At 40.3% G+C, this 21,465-nt stretch overlaps 1 protein-coding gene across 1 annotated transcript in view; it reads left to right on the top strand.

The window, feature by feature from the left end:
• The window catches only part of LOC142201133 (uncharacterized), a 279,771-nt gene that overhangs the window by 173,514 nt on the left and 84,792 nt on the right, over nt 1-21,465 (top strand). Inside the window, exons 19-21 of the mRNA XM_075271958.1 lie at nt 634-759; nt 8,726-8,788; nt 16,031-16,140. Of these exons, the coding sequence (XP_075128059.1) occupies nt 634-759; nt 8,726-8,788; nt 16,031-16,140 (299 nt within the window). The remainder of the gene's footprint in view (nt 1-633; nt 760-8,725; nt 8,789-16,030; nt 16,141-21,465) is intronic.

Raw genomic sequence — 21,465 nt, 5'->3', positions numbered from 1 at the left:
TATAAAATGATGGCGTACCCAGGGATATGACATCATTTTAGAATGGTGGAAATACTCTATTAGTGTTTTGCTTATTTTCAGTCCACAGTATTTAGGGCTTCGAACCCATAACTAGTTTCAGATAGAGATATTATTTGAAGTTACTATTGTAATTCCATGGAGCAGTGCGATCCCCCCTGAGGCCTTAGCAGTGATACCAGTGAGTACAGTATAATATTGCTGATGACCGGTGATCGGAATCACTTCTAGCCTGTAAGACTATCAATGGACCATGTGAATATAAGTGCGGGATCAGCAAGGGATTTGCAAAGTACCGTACCTTGGACAACACATTAACATTAAAGCTTCGGCAATCCAGCTGTTGTGAAACTACTACTCCCAGCATGCATACTTGCTCTGCTTTTCTTGGAACTCCCATGGAAGTGAATGGAGCATGTTGGGAGTTGTAGTTTCACAGCAGCTGGAGAGCCAAAGACTGCCGACCCCTGGACTAAATAGCACTTACTCTAAGAAGCAGGAAACTAAAGTTACTTTTAGAAATCTGAATGAGAATATGTAGACATATTTGGTGACATTGATTCCCCTTATCCAAATTACTAGGAGAATGATCTGTATTATTTCCTCCTTTAACAGATTTCTATTGAAGGGACTGATTTGGCGATCACAGATAAGTTATCGGACCATGCTGAACTCAACCAGGAGAGGCTTGAAAGGGAAAGTTTGGATCTTAGAGAACAGCTGAAGCTTAGTTTCCTGGAAGTAAGTCATTACAGGAAGATATTATTTTAGCATTTTTAAGATGTAAGGCCATACACCACAATCCTTATAATGGTTGGCCTTAACAACATCTCCTAAATGAAACTTTTAGAGGTTTTCTGTAATTCTGCATTAAAGGGGTTGGCCGAAATTGTGAAATTAACACGTATCCATAGGATAGTTAATAACTAGTTGATCGGTAGGGGTCCAACTGCTGGGAACCCCACCCTACAGGTTCAAACTGCTGCTCTCTTCACCTCTTGGCACAGCCAGAATAGCAGACTACAGTACTGAGCTATCTCTGGAAGTCCCAAAAAGGAGCCCACCCAATGCTGAGACATTACAGCTTCTCTCTGTATTATATGGCATATTAGAGGGCACCTTTAGGAAGTGCAATTTGTCCTGTAATACGGCTATGTGAACATATAACTTATAGGGCGTTGTGAATAGAAAAATGACAAAGTAATGGCTTTTGGAAGGCAAAGAGATATACAAAAAATGCAAGAATGGAAATTGGTTGGGGTAGTATGAGGTTAATGATCATTACATAGCATTGGTCACAAAGTGTCTGATCAGTGAGGGCTGCGGTTGTTTTAAATGGAAAAACCTCTGGCCCAGATTTACTAAGGCTAGGTTCACACTTCCATTGCAAGTTTGTTATGACAGGGTCCATTAAAAAAAATATGTATGTTTATACCACGTTTTAGGGAGCCTTCACACGATGTAACGCTGCGCTCATTCTGATCGTAAAAAGACGTTCAGAATGAGCGCGTAAAAAGCAGCTCCCATTGACTTGAATGGGAGCCGGCATACGTGCGTAATACATTGAAAGCATAGGGAAAAAAGCCTCCCATTGATTTCAATGGGGAGCGCACGTATGCCGGCTCCCATTCAAGTCAATGGGATCTGCTTTTTACGCGTTCATTCTGAACGTCTTTTTACGATCAGAATGAGCGCAGCGTTACATCGTGTGAAGTCTCACTTAGTTGGCTTTTTGGTGCCTCGTGGCACAGTTAAAGGGATTCTATCATTAAAATGCAATTTTTTCTCTATACCACGTCGGAATAGCCTTAAGAAAGGCTATTCTTCTCCTACCTTTAGATGTCTTCTCCGCACCGCTGTCTGGTATAAATCCCGGTTTTCGTCGGTGTGCAAATGAGTTCTCTCGCAGTACTGGGGGCGTCCCCAATGCTGCCAGAGAACTCTCCAGCGCCGCCTCCATCATCTTCTGGAATGGCCTCTCTTCGTGTCTTCTTCCAGCGCTAACTTTAAACTTCGAGGTCTCAGACCTCGTGCAAAGTTGACTGCGGATGCCCGCCGGCCACAAGAAAATGGCCGCTTACACAGTATTGTCAGCTGCCCGATGCCTAGAAGTTTGAAACCAGCGCTGGAAGAAGCCGCGAAGAGAGGCCGTTCCAGAAGAAGATGGAGGCATTGCTCGAGAGTTCTCTTGCAGCATTGGGGCCCACCCCCAGTGCTGCAAGAGAACTCATTTGCATACCGAAGAAAACCAGGAATTCTTCCAAATGGCGGCGTGGAGAAGACATCTAAAGGTAGGAGAAGAATAGTCTTTCTTAAGGCTATTCCAACGTGGTACCTAGAAAAAAAACTTGCATTTTAATGATAGAATCCCTTTAAGCCACACACCCTTTTTCTGAGAATCCGCCTATCTGCTATGTTGAAAATTTTTATCCCAAACTAGATGCCCACATTACGCCAAAGATGCACCAGTTTACACCAATTTCTAGTTGTAACCACAATGGTAAATCTTGGCCACTAAGTTTTGGGTAACCAGAATATTTCACTATAATGGTAAGAAAAACCTATACGCAGATATAATGTAAACAATAATTGTTAATCAGAAAATGGCAAAGAACTAAACACTAAATTAATGCAAAGTGTTCTAATTTTTCACGACTTTGTAAATATAATTTTTTCCCGAAATTAAAGAATTTCAACATTTTTACAGAATTTAACGTTTGATTTTTATTTTAATTTTCTTTTTGTGTATTATTAGTATTGATTTTTTTTTATTTTAATTTTCTTTGTATATTATTAGTATTGATTTTTATTTTTAACACAACATTGTTCACACAGTATTTTATCGCAAGATATTGCTTTTTTTTTTAACCCTGTATTTACTGGCTATTACTGTTGATTTTCAGCAGACTTTTCTTTACAGTCATGCATAGCAGACATCCCCGGCTTTTTCCATACACAGCGTATACAGCTTCGATTTACTAGTGAATCTCCTACAGTACAGCAACAGAGCAATGGAATGACTTTTATCAGTTTTATGAGTCTCCACCTGGAAAGGCACTATATAAATCTCCTCCTAATATGGCCATGTACATGCAAGACTGCCGCCTGGGTTTTTTGGCTACTTCATTTGTAATTATGTAAGAGTCTGAATGGTTTCTTTTCCTTCCGACCCTGATACAGAGACTCGTTCTACAACTTTAATTAAGTCTCATGTCACGCGACACCTGCAATACCTATTCAGTAGGCTGTTTAATAACCGCTCATTGAGAAGGGACATCACAGCCGTAATAAAAGTTGATGGCTTTTTTTGTTTATATTTTCATTTTTATTATTATTTATTTCAGTTACGAATCTCCATTTTTTTTTTTTTAGTCCCAACTATTTGATATGGGTTGTCTATTACCGTATATACTCGAGTATAAGCCGAGGCCCCTAATTTTACCACAAAAAAACAGGAAAACTTATTGACTCGAGTATAAGCCGAGGGGGAGAAATGCAGCAGCTACTGGAAAATTTCAAATATTAAAATGGTCGGAGTTTTTGGGTGCAGTAGACGCTGGGTGCTGGGGAAGGGGAGGGGGTGTTTTGGTTGTCTGTCTGCCCCTTCCCTGAGCTTGAGGACTGTTTTTTTCCCCCCAATTGTAATTCAGCCTGGCTGAATATAGGGTATCTGCAGTGCTCCTATTAACCCCTTCCTGACAGAACAGGAGCACTGCAGATCCCCTATATTCAGTAGACCGGGCACTGTCAGACACAGGATACCTAATGTGTATGTGTTTCACAGTCATTTTCAACTTTTATATGTATTCTAGGGAAAGGAGTAAATAGAACTTCTATTTACTTTATTTTTTAATTTTTTTTTTTTAAGTTTTTTTTCCCCACTATTTTATGGGAGATTATATACATTATTATTGCGGGTGGTCATAGACCCCCCCCCCCCCCCTTAAAAAAAAAAAAAAAAGGAAAAAAGTTTTACTTTTTTGTTTTTGCTTGACTCTGGTATAAGCCGAGGGGAGCTTTTTCAGCACAAAAACTGTGCTGGAAAATTTGGCTTATACTCGAGTATATACGGAACATTTATCTTACCTACAATAGATATTCAATCTTTACATTACCGTTAATGGGTGACTACAGGGTTTCGTAAGCGTAGTCATGTTTTATAGCAGCTTAGAGAAGCGTTGAAATTCCACACCAAATTCCTCACCAAATCCCTCACCCTTAGGGCCCATGCATACGGAGTTAACGCAAGTGTATTTTAGCATTTCACACGTGTATAGAATATGCGTGTAAAAATAACACTCCCATTGACTTCAATGAAATCTTTTACACGTGTAAAAAAATGCGACAATTTTTTTAAATTACATATCATAGTCATTTATAATGGAGAAGTGGAGAGTGGCTGCCGTACAGGCGCTCGTCCCCAACACCCACAAGGGTCAGTTATTTTACAGGAAGCCAATTTACCTATTAGTATATTTTTAGCATGTAGGAGGTAACCCACAAACACATAGGGAGAATATGTAAACCCCTTGCAGATATTGCCCATGGCTGTATTTGAACCCAGGAGCCCAGCGATACAGGGCTAGCCACCATGCTGCCATTTATATCTATCATAGCCATTTTGTTTTCTTTGTTGTCTATAATATGAGTAATAAAGGTGAACGTATAGATCTCCCCAGGGTGCCCTAATTCTACACTAGTCTATATGAAGATTAGGCTTGCGTGAAATCTAGACCAAAAAGTTCCACTTGAGGCTACAGCCGTATGTGGTGGTTGCTGCACAGGCCTGAGTGTAGGCGAAGCCACCGACACTTTAATAATCCTTTAATAGTCCCACAGTGGGGAAATTTCAGCATGTTACAGCAGTATAGTAATACAGGTACAGGATAATACACAGTAATATATTACAGACGTAGACACACATAAGCTGAGAAGAGAAGATATGTTGTATGGCCAGTTGCAAAGAAAAGTCCTTTCTCTCCACAGACCTGGGCACACGGTCCTCTGTTGGACTTGCTTCCATCTTGTACATCTGCTTCTACGTGCTACCATTCTGATATTCATGACCTGCAAGACCACTTGAAGGAGTCTTATGCTGTCGGTCATGTGAAAGGGCCCTAAGGCTCAATTCACATGTCCATATTTCATGTAAATATGCTGTCTATAAGATAGGAAAAGGAAAAAAATGATCTGTTTTTCACGGATCAATAAAAGACAGCACACAATGTACAATATAGTAAGGTGGGGTGCTATTGGTGCATAGCACAGACACAAAACATCTGGACATGGATGAATCTGGGTACCCCATTGCCTCCACACATCCAGTGCTTTCCCTCAGTAAGCCCTGGATGCAAAAGGGTTTGTGTATGGGACCATAGAAAATAATGGATCATTGTGCTAGCCAGGAAAAACAAGCAGAACATTCACGTGCATGGAGACTTATAGGAATAGATGGTATTCTTTCTCTTATCACCCTCCGCGATACTGTTATTTGATTTTAATAGTATTTTTAAGATGCTCATGGTATTGTGCTCCAGTACATGCTGTTGTGTTGCACCTCCAGGCCGAACTGGCCAAAATGATCTCTTGGTCATGGCCTCATTTCCAGTATGTCAAATGGAATATCAGATCACAGTCACGTAGAGGGCGCCCCACCTTACTAATTTGTACATTGTGTGCTGTCTTTTATTGATCCGTGAAAACAGATAATTTTTTCCATTTCCTATCTCATGGACAGCATATATACATGAAATATAGACATGTGAATTGAGCCTTAGGGCCATTTCACATGACCGACAGCAAAATACTCCTTCAAGTGGTCTTGCAGGTCATGAATATCAGAATGGTGGCAATCTGAAACATGGCACCCACCATTCTTTATCACCACAAGTAGGAGTAAAAAAAAAAGTTGGAAACCCCTCGATGCAATGTTAAAATACTTTTCCTCTACAAATTCTCTGAACAAACAAAAATCTGAAAAACTTGAGTTAGTAAATATTTTCCGTTCTAGGCGTGCCGCGGAGCACAAGTTTAGTCTCTTCTACCAGGTGCGGAGAGATGAAAGAAGTGATTATTAGGTAGATGAAAACTACTTCCCCCATTCTACTCTCTGCACATTTCTAAAGATCTCCGGATTGCCAAAGCATTTGCAGATAGCATATACTTATTAGAGCTCATAAGCCCGCTCCAGCAAAGCTCATACCGAGCCGGGTAAATGACAGTGTGGATTTCTGTCAATCACAAGCAACTGATTACTGAAATTGCAGCCTACACATAATATTTATATAAGCTATAATGTACTTCCAGCCAACAGTAATGAGGCCGTAATGACACACAGCATTCTCTATGACTTATAAACAGCAAGACATAAAGCTGAGCCCTTTACAGACAGAGCAGAAAGATGCTGCCACGTGTGTAATTTGGCCAGATTTTGGTAAATCAGTAATTATACAATTTTGCTCTTATTGGAAGAAAAGGGGCTTTGAGTGGCAAGTCCTTGCACGGTGGGTTTACTGGATGTGAATGATGGATCTCTTTGCATTGCTTAGATTTACACTGCCGTCTCAATTCAGATTTCTAAATGTAGGCAAATAAAATACAGGACGGATAGAAAGTAAAATATGAATTAGCTCTTCGAGGGACGTAAAAGGATTTAGCACAGTTTTATTGAAACACTTTGGATGGATGGATTTGTGTCCAGATTTGTGTAACTCTAAGATTTTGATAATGACACTTAGCTTGTGTCTGTCCCACGCTGGGCCTTTGTATAGACAGGGTCTCAGGGATGTTGAGTCCATTTAGTATCACATGAATTTGTAGTGGTTAGGTGAAGTGGTTGCTATGCTTGCAATGTCTTCGAGGCCATGTAGTATGTACATTGAATGGGAACAGCTGAAGAGTATCAACGTGTAGCCAAGGGTAAATTTTAAAGGGGCATTTCACTTATTTTATTTTTTTTTGTAACCCATGCAAAAGCTTAACATAACAAATACTATATATTTGCCTGTCCATTCGGGATCCAGAAAAGAGTCTCTGTTTGGGTATATCAGTAGCTGAGCATTGATTCTCCATCTAAACAGAACATCAATGCTCACCCGCTGACTGGCCAACATGTTCCCATGCAGATCAGAGATTAGGAAGACCACACTCCGAACGAAGACTCTCTGCTAAATCTTCAGCCGATTGCACAAGTCTATAGTATTTCTTATTTTAAAGAGGACCGAGCACATGCGGTATTATATACTGTCAGATTTCCTGTTAGGTGCCCTGGGTGAAGAGCTATCGATGCCATTACCAATAGCTCTTTACTGTCATAAGGGCGTTCCTGACAGTGTAACTGGGGACGCCCCTCCTGTCAGTACTGTGTGTAGCGCTATACTGTGAGGGGGCATTCCTTACAGGCCAGCGATGACACTGAGCGGTGAGGAATGCCCCCCATCCCAACAGTACTCGTCCATAGACTAGTACTGGAGGGCGTTCCTCGTATTAAAAAGGATGGAGTTGACCATGAATACCACCTTTCTATTTACATGGATCACTATGGAGCACTTTTATAGCGTTCTCCTGATCATTGGCGGTCCCAGCAGTTGCAATCCTTATGTCCAAAGTGGAAAAACCTTCAATATCAAACACCCTATTTTCCATCATGGATTGCCTTCAGCGTTACATCAAAGCTGTTTACCCAATTTGTCGTGATTTAAGAGTCATTCTATATTACTATTTTGGAAACAACCATGCATGAAAACGTAAAAGGATTTTGCCTAATAATGGCCAAATTTAATTGGAAGACAAAGAATAGTTAAACATTTTTCCAAGTATAAGTAAAAATTTTGCAGAATTTTAAAGGTTTTCTCTAACCATCTGAGTGGTCACAGACTTTTGTCTTGATATGTTGTCAATAGATATGACCACGAATGCAGGAACTGTCATAAATCAGCCATGATTTTCTTATTGTGGGCAGGTTATGGTCTCATACATGGACTGTCCCTGCCTGATAACCTGTCCACAGTAAGGAAATCATGGCAATTCCCATATCATAGATAGTTCCTTCATTCGTGCTCATATCTTTTGGCAACCTATCAATACAGAAGACTGTCACCGCTAAGATGGTTAGGGAATATTTTTAAAACCATTTTTAAAAATGGTAAACTTTTAATTCTTTAAAAATGTAAATTTAGTTACGTTTAAAGGAAATCTCATTTATGTTCTTCTTTTAAGGGAACCTTTCCCGTTATTCATGTGGTCCTATCTGTGAACAGCATGTTATAGAGCAGATTGATATATAGTTTTCATGCTCAACAAAAAAACTTTCCTTTAATGGTTGATATCAAAGTAATAATTATGAACTATGCCATTGTGGAATGAAAAAGTATAACATTCCGATAAAATATCCTAGATCCATTAAGGTATATATATATATATATATATATATATATATATATGCTAACTTTTATCAACACAGTAGTTTTCTGCATTTTCTGCATGGTCAACCATATTAATTCTTGCTCAATGCTGCAAACTTGACTTCTTCCCAGACCTATTCTTTGTACTAAATAGTGGAAGCGCTTCATGTCACAGTGGGGTACAGATTGTTGTAGTCTGTGTATCCTGCTACCTTTATGTGCATGTCACAATGTGTGTTTTAATGTGTTTGTATATTGGTAATATTAGCTTACCTTCTGTGCTAATTGATCTCTTTGTCTCTTAGGTGGCAAACTTGCAAAATGAACTGAAAACCACAGAAAAGAAATACATTACTGCACAGAGGGAGGTGAGTTCAAAGCAAATGCTTAGCTATTAGTCAAGGTTTGCCATCATCTAACTGGTCTATTTTCTGTGTATTTCAAAATAAAGTATATTACATATGTATTAATCTTTATCAATACAAAAATGAACTCTTGAGACAATGATGTCTCTCCTGAATAGCTTTATTCGCAATAGACTTACTGAATTATGAATTACTTGTTTAGTTAGTAGAATTTTTCCTACACGTCTACATCATATCTATGGTGTTTTCATACACCCAACCCTTAGATAGGATAAAGGCCCCATCTTAATAAAGGACCCCACCAGTGCAAGGTGAACCTGAATTATCAAGAAGTGCATGCGCCTTAATAGTATTCTCCACCAGTTCCTGTATGACTCACGGTCAAGAAAACTGCTGTGAGTTATAATATAATGTTGGGCTGTCCCGCTCCACTACACCGCCCACATCCTCATCAAGTGGTGAGGGAGTCACAAAACGGGGTGGAAAGATGCCCCACATTATCACTCATCTTTGCCAGAAAACTAGCATTGATGTCTTGATAAATTCCTTCCCGAATTCTGAACTGATCCCAGGATCGTGATTTACATGTTCCTTGGCAATTTGAGGATTGTCCCTTTAGGTTGGAAAACCCCCATAAACATATTGCTCTCTCCCCAACAGACATCTCTTTCCTTTACAGAGACCTGTAATGAGGCTTGCCACGATAAATTTGGCACAATAGGCTAGACCTCTTCAGTTCCCATTTTATGGTTCACTTACATATACAGTACAGACCAAAAGTTTGGACACACCTTCTCATTCAAAGAGTTTTCTGTATTTTCATTACTATGAAAATTGTAGATTCACACTGAAGGCATCAAAACTATGAATTATCGCATGTGGAATTATATGCTGAACAAACAAGTGTGAAACAACTGAAAATATGTCTTATATTCTCGGTTCTTCAAAGTAGCCACCTTTTGCTTTGATTCCTGCTTTGCACACTCTTGGCATTCTCTTGATGAGCTTCAAGAGGTAGTCACCTGAAATGGATTTCACTTCACAGCTGTGCCCTGTGAGGTGCCTTGCCTTATAAATGGGTTTGGGACCATCAGTTGTGTTGTGCAGAAGTTAGGTGGATACACAGCTGATAGTCCTACTGAATAGACTGTTAGAATTTGTATTATGGCAAGAAAAAGCAGCTAAGTAAAGAAAAATGAGTGGCCATCATTACTTTAAGAAATGAAGGTCAGTCAGTCCGAAAAATTGGGAAAACTTTGAAAGCGTCCCCAAGTGCAGTTGCAAAAACCATCAAGCACTACAAAGAAACAGGCTGACATGAGGACCGCCCCAGGAAAGGAAGACCAAGAGTCACCTCTGCTGCGGAGGATAAGTTCATCCGAGTCACCAGCCTCAGAAATCGCAGGTTAACAGCAGCTCAGATTAGAGACCAGGTCAATGCCACATAGCGTTCTAGCAGCAGAAACATGTCTACAACAACTGGTAAGAGGAGACTTTGTGCAGCAGCCTTCATGGTAAAATAACTGCTAGAAAACCACTGCTAAGGACAGGCAACAAGCAGAAGAGACTTGTTTGGGCTAAAGAACACAAGAAATGGACATTAGACCAGTGGAAATCTGTGCTTTGGTCTGATGAGTCCAAATTTGAGATCTTTGGATTCAACCACTGTGTCTTTGTGCGACACAGAAAAGGTGAATGGATGGACTCTACATGCCTGGTTCCCACCGTGAAGCATGGAGGAGGAGGTGTGATGGTGTGGGGGGGGCTTTGCTGGTGACACTGTTGTGAATTTATTCAAAATTGAAGGCATACTGAACCAGCATGGCTACCACAGCATCTTGCAGCGGCATGCTATTCCATCCGATTTGCATTTAGTTGGACTATCATTTATTTTTCAACAGGACAATGACCTCAAACACCTCCAGGCTGTGTAAGGGCTATGTGACCAAGAAGGAGAGTGATGGGGTGCTACGCCAGATGACCTGGCCTCCACAGTCACCAGACCTAAACCCAATCGAGATGGTTTGGGGTGAGCTGGACTGCAGAGTGAAGGCAAAAGGGCCAACAAGTGCTAAGCATCTCTGGGAACTCCTTCAAGACTGTTGGAAGACCATTTCAGGTGACTCTTGAAGCTCATCAAGAGAATGCCAAGAGTGTGCAAAGCAGGAATCAAAGCAAAAGGTGGCTACTTTGAAGAACAGAGAATATAAGACAGATTTTCAGTTGTTTCACAGTTTTTTGTTAAATATATAATTCCACATTTGTTACTTCATAATTTTGATGCATTCAGTGTGAATCTACAATTTTCATAGTCATGAAAATACAGAAAACTCTTTGAATGAGAAGGTGTGTCCAAACTTTTGGTCTGTACTGTACACTAACCACATTTTTTTGGTTTTAGATCCTGGAGTGTCATTCCATACACTGCAGGACTTGAAAGATGCATCTAGACTATCACAGAGCATTCACATGCACCCTTTAGGAGCAGGACACAGTATACATTAAATGACAATCCAGCTTCAATTAATGTCAATATACACAGTCCAGTCATATTAATGTGACCAGCGCCTACTTTTCACGTCAACGTTAAATAACCAATCGCAGAAGGCACGTGTCATCAGCCATCTGGGTGCACTCATCATTGTGGAAGGCACAATGGATTAACACAAGTATGCATCTATCCTTGCGGACCGTGTTCACCCCAACATGTGAAATGTTTTTCCTCAGGATGATGGCATCTACCAGCAGGACAATGAGATGTGCCATAAAGCTCGCAGTGTACATGCGTGGTTTGAGGAGCACCAGGATGATTTTACTGTACTCCCTTGGCCAGAAAATTCCCTGGACTTGAACCGAATCGAGAATCTGTGGGACCACCTCGATCGGGTTGCTTGCTCCATGGATGCTCAACCGCGTAACCTAGTGCAGTTGGCTACAGCACTGGAGTTGGCATGGCTCAACATCCCAGTGATATCATCACAACATCCCCTCTCTTCCTGCACGTCTTGCAGTGGTCTGCTCTGCCAAAGGTCTTTATTTTGGATTTTGACAGGTGGTCACATGTGACTGGACTGTGTAGTACAATAATGTTGTCATATAGTGTACAGAGCTGTTTGCTTCTGGCTCCATATACTGTATAATATGAAGATTGGATGCAGCCCAGGACATCAGGTTCATGTGGACGGCCGGTGTCGTCCCCTGACTGATCAGATATTTTAGATGTATCCTAAAGATAGACTATAAAACAAAGACTTCTGTAGACCCCGTTTAAGTTCTCCCACCAAAATGTTTACCCTCTACCATGTTATTAAAGTAGTTGATATAAATAGTATAGTATTGCCATTAGTCGTCTTATCGATGGTACAAGCTCCATTCTATATGTTCCATATTATTTAGTGAGTTTTTATGGGTTTATCGACTCATTATAGAGCTATTGCTGACATCCATGGGGCTATGGGTCTCATACACTTTCACTTTCGCCGTCCAGCTATGCTACTAATAAATGGCCGCAACAACCTCTTTCTCCTATAGTTACTGTCAGTGCAGTGTATATGAATGTATATGCGTCATATCATTTACCTAACTCAAAGCCCGTGAAACGCCCTGCGTATTAATTTAGTGCATCAAAACACAAAGTATATTGATCTCATTTCCTCGGAACCTAAAATGAATTTTCTTATCACATTTTTTAAAGGTGCTTTTAGCGATTTATTGAGCAATATGGGGAAAAAGCAAATTTTACGGCAGAAAAATGATTTCAAAATATATTGAACTTTGATGAATTAGCAATCCGATAAACGTATTAAGTCATTTTGCCTCGCTATAATCTAATGAAACATCATAATAGGATGTATGTGTATACAAAAGCAATTTAGGGTCGAGCCATTCGGTTTGCATGTGGTAATTGTATGTCAAAAGGAAACTCAACTTTGGAGTTAGAGTATTCATCACCAAGTCCCTTTAGATACAAAGATTATAATTTGCTTTTCAACATACTCACTAAATGAGATAATACTGGAGCTCTGAAATTTACAAAGGAGATTGATATCTTCATCGAAAAGCCTTGCCTAGAAGGGACAACTCTGGCTACAACATGGGTTTTATCAATAAATTATGATCCAATAATCCCGTTCCTCAATCCTTTGAAGATCCATCAACAGCTTGTCAAACTCTCAGAATGACTAATCTTTTTAAGTATGAATTCTTTATTCCATCCACCAGCCTATTCTCCACGCCATCCATGGACGCTAATAGATGACTGGCTTCTCCCCTTTCATCTGATAGGACAGGAGCAGGACGCTAAAGGATATCACCTTCCCACTCCACGCTCATTTTCTAAACCCGGTCTGTCTTATAGCTCTGCAAGTCATAGCGTTCATTTTTACCATCCACTGCCAAACCCTCCAATACAAATGTATCTGCAGGGGACTTAGACCACTGCTAGCATCATCATTTTTCCTAGACTGCAATCTCTTTGATGTACCTTGTGAATATGTATGATGTCATCAGTCATGCACGGAATGACACAGACAAGTAAGGTGCGCTTTTCAGGAGGCGGAAGAGTATTCTCACTTCACTATCTGAATACTAGAGCAGATCAGAAGTATAAGCCACGTCTTGGTATACATAAGTATATAATACGTGTCATGTTGTTAATCTCTTTATAAATCGCTTTACATGCCATTAAGGCATCATTGTCTCCGTACAGGGCTTATTCCCTTTATCTCCGCCATTATATTAATATTCTTAATGACAACCTGACGTCCTTCTATATGTTTTAAAGAAATATGTAATATCTCATACTTATACACAAATACAAGAACACTCCTTTCTCCGATATGTTCTTTAAAGACTTAAGTCTTTTTTTTTTTTTAATTGATGACCTATTTATTCTCAGAAAAACTCATCAATAAGAGATCAGTGGGGGTCCAACACCCGAGACCAGCTGTGAAAACTCCTCATATGAGTGCTTGACCCCTTCACTGTTTACGTCATACACTATCCGATTCATGGCATCCATGCATAATTGTAACCTTGTTCCATAGAAGTAAATGGGATAAGGCTGTAATTTCATGGTGTGTCCCGCAGTGATCAGACAGCATGTGATGTAGACAACACGAGCGACGCGGTCCCTTCACAAAGATCACCAGCAGGGTATCGGTACCAGCACTGATCTCTTATTAATGGCCTATGCTGAGGAATACTATACCGTACCATCCGCCGCGCCAATACACAGTGTATTGGCCCAGCTGTACTATTGCATCTCAGCTCCTATTTAATAGCATGGCTCAGCTACTGCACAAAGTATGGGGCCATCTTCTTTTGGCTCTTTACACTGTGTGGAGATGTGGGAGCTGGGTGTCTGACCCCCACTAGTCTCAAAATCAAAACCTAGCTTAAGGATAGACCATTAAGTGTTAGTCTTGGATAACTATAAAAATGCGGAGAAAAAAGTGCCACTCGCGGAGAAAGGAACAGATTCCCTGAACGCAGATGTGAACCGGACCTTAAACATACTTCCAATTATAAAACAACTTTTCATAAATGAGCAGTGCAGGTATAAGAAACTAAGTAATATGTTATATTTCCATGTTTCTTCATTTTTAAGGCTGAGTCACTTTATACATAGAAGTCTATGGAGAGGAGAGGAGTAACTGCTAGAAAAGACACACTTCTACAGTATGAATGAGACCACTCTTCTAACACTGCCATTCTTTCAAGATAAGACTCTACTAATGTAAAGAATGAGGCAATAAATCAGATAACAGCCTTCCCTCCTCCTTCCCTTGCCACAGACATTTTGTGAGAGTTAGATGCGGAGATAGACTTTATCTAAATAAACAGTCGGAGTGAAGCAAAGGAGGAGGAAACAATTCTTTAATAAGATATATTGCTATTCGTTTATGAAGACTGGTTTTATATTGGGGTACGTTTCAAGTATTGGGTTAGATGGGTCAGGTCACAGGTCACAGTCAAGGGTTCATAGAAGTGAATTTAATCTACATAGTCCAGTCATATTAATGTGACCACCACCTACTTTTGACGTCAACGTTAAATAACCAATCGCAGAAGGCGCGTGTCATCAGCCATCTGGGTGCACTCATCATTGTGGAAGGCACAATGGATCAACACAAGTATGTATCTATCCTTGCGGACCATGTTCACCCCCTACATACGAATTGTTTTTCCTCAGGATGATGGCATCTACCAGCAGGACAATGCGACGTGTCATAAAGCTCACAGTGTCCGTGTGTGGTTTGAGGAGCACCAGGATGAGTTTACCGTACTCCCTTGGCCAGGAAATTCCCCGGACTTGAACCCAATCGAGAATCTGTTGCACCACCTCGATCAGGTTGTTCGCACTATGGATGCTCAACCGCATAACCTAGTGCAGTTGGTCACAGCACTGGAGTCGGCATGGCTCAACATCCCAGTGAACATCATCACAACATCCCCTCTCTTCCTGCACGTCTCGCAGTGGTCCACTCTGCCAAAGGAGGGTATTCTGGATTTTGACAGGTGGTCACATTAATGTGACTGGACTGTGTATAACACTCTTGGCCATTATTTACTAATTGGAGGAAAATCATTTTATACAATTTCACGTATAACCACCCCTGTCTTGGGTTAGATGGGCTAGAGCTCACCTGCAGGCCTATGTATTGTCCAGGGTTCATAACAATGGATTTATCTATATACATATGGACATTATCAAGCTTAGAAAACACCTACTAATCAGAAGAAAATCACTCTGCACAATTTCACGTACAATCATCCCTCATGTAAAGAAAATGCAATTTTTTTTTGTTTTTATAGATAAACCCTAATCACTCATCTTTGATTTTGCAATAGTTCTGAAGACACCTCAGATGGCAAATAGCTTCTTCATGAGAACCCTATCACACATTAACCTCCAACCACGGCTTAAACATTACAAGTTGTAGCGGCTCTTTTCATATATTTTTTTTTTTTTTAATAACATAAGCCTGATTCGAATTAAACAACCTCTGGAGGTAGAGTAATGCATATTATAGTAAACTGGTAAATGTAAAGCGTGGGAAAGGTTCAGACATTCCATCTCGCATATTGAATCAATTAATAGCATGTACAAGGAAACCATGATTATTTGAAGGAGTGGAGAAAAATGACTTGATTCTTTACAAGTATTACAGACTATTATTAGTATTCCAGATAGCCCTTGTTCTAGGGAGTCCATCATAGTCTTTGATCTGTCTACATCCACAGCTGGAAATCCTGCGCCAAGCTCTAGAAGCAACACAAACTGACAACAGTCGCCTCCATAAGGAAAGTGAATTTGTGGCTGCAAATGTTAATCAGTGGATCAAAGAGCAAAAGTAAGTAAATTTGATAAATGCCGCACATCATTTTCTGCATTGTTAGAACCATCTTTTTTTTTTTTTCGGAGCTGTTAAACAGCCATAGGTACGGTGTTGTATTACAGGACTGTTTTTATGATCGCAGCGCCTGCTTTATTTTACTGATTTTCTTGTTTGTTCATTTTTTGGGGGGTTGAGGGTTATGAGCAAAAATGATTACTTTAGTTATAATTTTTTTTTTGTAGGGATACTAGTTCTTTTCTCTGAATTTTCTGGGATTTATTCAAATCTGGGAAGGAATTTTAATATAAAAATGATATAATAGGCCGCATATTATGTTGTGTTGCTTGGAAGCAAACTGCATTACTAAGGTGGGGTATATTTTCTGGTAAGCAGGCCCATATTGTATTGTTTTATATACGTTGTGTTGTGTCCCTTTATGTTTGTAGGAGGTTTGTGTGAATATTTTACTGCTAATATGGATGTTGTTGTGTTTATTGGTTATAATTAAATGTCTTGCCCTCGTATGACTTTTCCATAAACACTCTCGCTGTTTGTAAGCATTGGACCTCTAGTAGTGATACATGACCGTCTTAAAGGCAGTGTAATGGATTACAAAAACATGGCTACTTTATATAAAAAAACCATACACCCTACACCTGTCTATAGGGTTGTGCTTGGTATTGCACCAAAATAAATCTATATAGGTATATAGAAGTGGCCATGTTTGTGGAAGAAAGCAGCAATTTTTTTAAATCTTTGACAACCCCTTTAATTAGGCCGTCACCTTGCCCATGATTATGTGGAAGGCTAAAGGTGCAAAAGAATTTTATGAAAAAAATGCTTATATTTAAATGCTTAAAGGAACTATACTGTCTACCAATAAGTATTTGGACTCACGTGCAAATGAAGATATCTGCGGTCGTGATGTACGTCACGCCTTCCGCCATTAAATAGGAAACAGCATTGCCATTAGTACTTTTTTTTTTTTTTTTTTTTTTAAATGTAGATTGTGAGCCCCACATAGAGCTCACAATGTACATTTTTCCCTATCAGTATGTCTTTTTTTTGGAATATGGGATGGAAATCCATGCAAACACGGGGAGAACATACAAACTCCTTGCAGATGGTTTTTTGCCCTTGGTGGGATTTGAACACCAGAACCCAGTGCTGCAAGGCTGCAGTGCTAACCACTGAGCCACCGTGTGGCCCCTGCCATTAGTACATTGGCATTAGTCGCATGCAAGATGCCACGAAGTGCAGAGTTGTCCGATTTTGAGAAAGGGGTAATTGTGGGGTACCACAGAAATGCTCAACCCTTAAGGGACATAGCAAGTGAACTGAATTACCTAAAATTGACAGTGGACTATGTGATTACGAAGTGGAAGGTGAACGGTGATTGTCGGAATGCGCCCCGAGTCGGCAGATCCCCGAAACTGGGAGATACTAGAGACCGACGAGTGCTGGCCAGAGAAACCGCACCCAACCGATGGCTCACATACACCAGGAGTGTCACCAGGCATCCGGGAGTATTGTGCCGCTCAATACCATCTGTAAGGAAGCATCTGCTGGGTTCTACCAACTATTGGATAGGAAGAAATGTTGTTCTTCTATTCTACCACAGGTGTCCAAATACTTATTGGTAGACAGTGTAATGTGTACTTTAAGATGACTTTCCTATTCAGGATACTTATCTTGTTCCAGATACTTGTGTCTATGAAGTAAGGCTCTGTTCAGATGACCATGATGCAAAAGTTTTCTTGGCTGTTTTGAATCTGTGAGGCATGCATTTTCATGGATCCCTCATCGATATGTGTCTACAGAGGGATCCGTGAGAACAGGTAAAAAAAGGATATGTCCTATTTTATGGTGGCCCAATAAAACGAACCACCAGAACATTGGTCATGTGACTAAACCCCATTTTAATGCATCGATATTAATGCTGCCGGATGATGATCATTAAAAAAAAAAAAAATGATTTACCATTAGAGGTTAAACAAAAACAAATTAGTGAAACTTCTTTAAATTTTAACATTTATTAAAGGTTTAAGATCAGTTTTTATAGACACAATGGCACATTATTTTATGTACTTAGCAAAATGTATTTTTCTGTTTATTTTATACCTGCCATTTTCTTCCTGCAGACCAGTTTTACAATGAAGGATTTTGTCTGTGCAGGACTTTGGGTCTGGCCGAAAAAAAACGATTTCCCTACGGAGAGGCTGCAGGCGGACACCAGCTATTACCTTTAAAAACCCATTCAAGCAAATGGGTTTTAAAGCTGACCGCCGGGAAGCCTTCCCCTGTCCAGTTTCTCCGGGGCTGACACGGGTGCAAGTGTGAATGCCCCCTGAGTAAGACGTGTAGCTTCATTTTCAGTCCCACCAACGTTTTAATCATCCTCATTCCGAACTTTACCAGTCGGAAGAAGTAAAAATGAGCCTTTACACAAGTCACAATGTTTAAGGGATACTCTGGCCTTTGGGTGGGTGATACATTGGTCAGGTTAGGCTCAGGGGCATGCTTGGCCAATGCCCCTTTCAGATCCTCCAAGTCACGGGGCATTGGAGTAAGAGAACTATGTGGCCATATGGCAGAACATGGCCTTTGAAGTTCAGCACTTATTAAGCATCAGCCTCTAGTTTGTAGTTTTATTTTCCAGCTGTTCTTTGTTTTAAATCTGCATACTTTTACTTTATTTTATCCCGATACAAGTGAGAAATAAAAATGATTGAATAGTTGAGAAACTTTTTTTTATTGTCTACATCTCCCTAATCATTTCATTATGCAATAGGAAGCTTCTGGGGAATAGCTCTGCTGACAGGTAAATCCCACATTTATCAATTAGGAGACTCAAGTCAAAAGAAATCTGTGTCTTACATTAAACTTACAGTTAAGGCATACCTCCAGCCAAAACTGAAAGCTTGACAGCACTTCCGAATCTTCATGTATAGTGTGCTAAATGTGTACAGTCCTCTAAATGTAAGCTCCGCCATGTTTATCTGTAGCCTTCAGTTTACAAACTACATCCTGTCAGTCATGTTAGATCTTATCAACTCGGCCAAGCACAGCCCTATGTCTGGGGGGTCAACACTTTTATCTTCTCTTACCCCTCCATATTTTCAATTCTGACTGACTAAGAATCATTGTGAGTCCTCGCCCCTTTACAGTACGGAGAATTGCCTGCTTTTATCCTGTAGATAGTCTTTGAGTTTTTACATAACTTTGAGAACAAGGCCAAATTGTAAATCAGTCTGATACCTTCTTACTAGAGATGAGCGAGTACTGATCGGAACAGCACAGTATCGGCTGATCCGAACAGCACGCTCGCATAGAAATGAATGGACGTAGCCGGCACACGGGGGGTTAAGCGGCCGTTAAGCGATCGGCTGATCTGAACAGTACTCGCTCATCTCTACTTCTTACATATATGAAGAGATCCTTACACACGTCTGCTACCTGTTATTGTGAAACTACTACATGTCTCGAGAAGTTATTAGATAATGCTTCTAAACAGAAGACCACACATTTTGGGTAAGTGAAAATAATTTTTCTGTATTACAGAAAAAAAATACATCTTAAAGGGTCTAGATTCTTTTGATGACAGCCTGTGTCCATAGGCTCCAATAGGGCACATAGCAATATAGATGGGGTCCCCATGTTAAATGGAGAGTCTCTAAATATATGAGGTTTTCCAGGTTTGGCAAAAATTAGGCTAAGGTGAATTTGGATAAGGAGATATAGACCAGATCAGTGACGTAACTAGTCTTGTGGGCCCTGATGCAATCTTTTGTCCGGGGCCCCCTACCTCATCCCTACAGCGAATTCTTGATAGTGATGGTTATGGGTGCTAAAGAGTTTAATCCACCTTAGTGTGGTTAGGGTAATCTGTGGGTCTACTTGGCCTATGGGCCAGATGGAAGCTGCAATCTCAGTACTGAGGCCAGTGCTTAGGGGCTTTGGTTCAATTGCACCCCTTCAAGTTATGCCCCTGAACCAGATGTTGGAGATTGTCAGCATCCAAAAAGGATTTATCAGGCTTGTAACATTTCCTTTTTTATTTTATACCTGCCATTCCCTTCCTGCAGACCAGTTTTACAGTGAAGGATTTTGTCTGTGCAATATGAACAGGATATCAGCATCAAAGTCATCTATGATACGACGAGTCCCTGCTTCCCCATGGGTCTACAGTAGGCAGAATTGCATTGGGGAAGCTTCTAGCATCATAGATGACTTTGATACCTTGCTCCAGGTCTCGGTCAAGGTTTGACTGGGGAAGTACAACTGACATCCGGTCCATATCTCCCTGACAAAATTTGTCCTTGTGGAATTGCTTATAGGGAGGAAATGGCAGGTATAAAATAAAAAAGACCCTTTACTAGCCTAATATATCCTTTTTGGATTCTGCCAATCTTTGTTGCTTTTCCAGTAGCGGTGACATGTTGTACACTGCCAATCACTGGTCTCACTGGTTCTGCTGGCATGTACAGCACAAGACCACTGAGCCCAATAAATGGCCTTACATATGCTTTTTCTGTAACAATTTACAATGATCCAAAGTTCGCTACCACTTAGATCGGTAATGTATTCTGAAGCTGACCAGGACTGTGAAAATCTTGTTTTAACCCTAGTTAAGAGATTCCCTAGATGTGTGTTTTTTTTTTTTTGGGTTTTTTTATACAATTTTTTAAATATGATTTTATGTAAGGAGAATTATTCTTTAAAATTTTATACATTTGGCTACATGTAAACTTGTTGTACTCTGATTACGTAGATTTTGCTTAAAGGAGTTAAAGGAGTTGTGTCAAAGAGCCCCTGCCTATATTTCTTATTAAGGCGTATAGGAGGATTCACTGCTGGGTTCCCATTCTATAGGGCAATAAAGAAGCGCTCTCGCTCTGACAGACTGATCCCAACCAAATGTTATATGGTTGTCCTTCTATATGAATTGGTATCACATAACACTGTGAGAGTTAGTCAAAAGTTATTTGCACTATAGTTATATGAAAACCTCTGTTGACCATATTATCTGCGCTTTCCATACGAGGTCACCGTCTCCCCAGTCACTGCTGTGCAAGTGTGAGCTTATTACATCAGTTCACTTATGCCTGTAGTGTGAGAAAAAATGGCCTCCTCACTAGTCAAGGGACATAATACTGTGTGCAGGGGCCACTATGGGACATAATACTGTTTGCAGGGGCCACTAGGGGTCATAATACTGTGTGCAGGGGCCACTATGGGGCATAATACTGTGTACAGGGGCCACTATGGGGGATAATACTGTGTGCAGAGGCCACTATGGGGGATAATACTGTGTACAGGGGCCACTATGGGGGATAATAC

Source organism: Leptodactylus fuscus, chromosome 4 (assembly GCF_031893055.1).
Source record: "Leptodactylus fuscus isolate aLepFus1 chromosome 4, aLepFus1.hap2, whole genome shotgun sequence".
In the NCBI taxonomy this organism is placed as follows: Eukaryota; Metazoa; Chordata; class Amphibia; order Anura; family Leptodactylidae; genus Leptodactylus; species Leptodactylus fuscus.
Note: the sequence above shows the minus strand (reverse complement) of the source record. Positions and strands in the feature narration are given on the sequence as shown.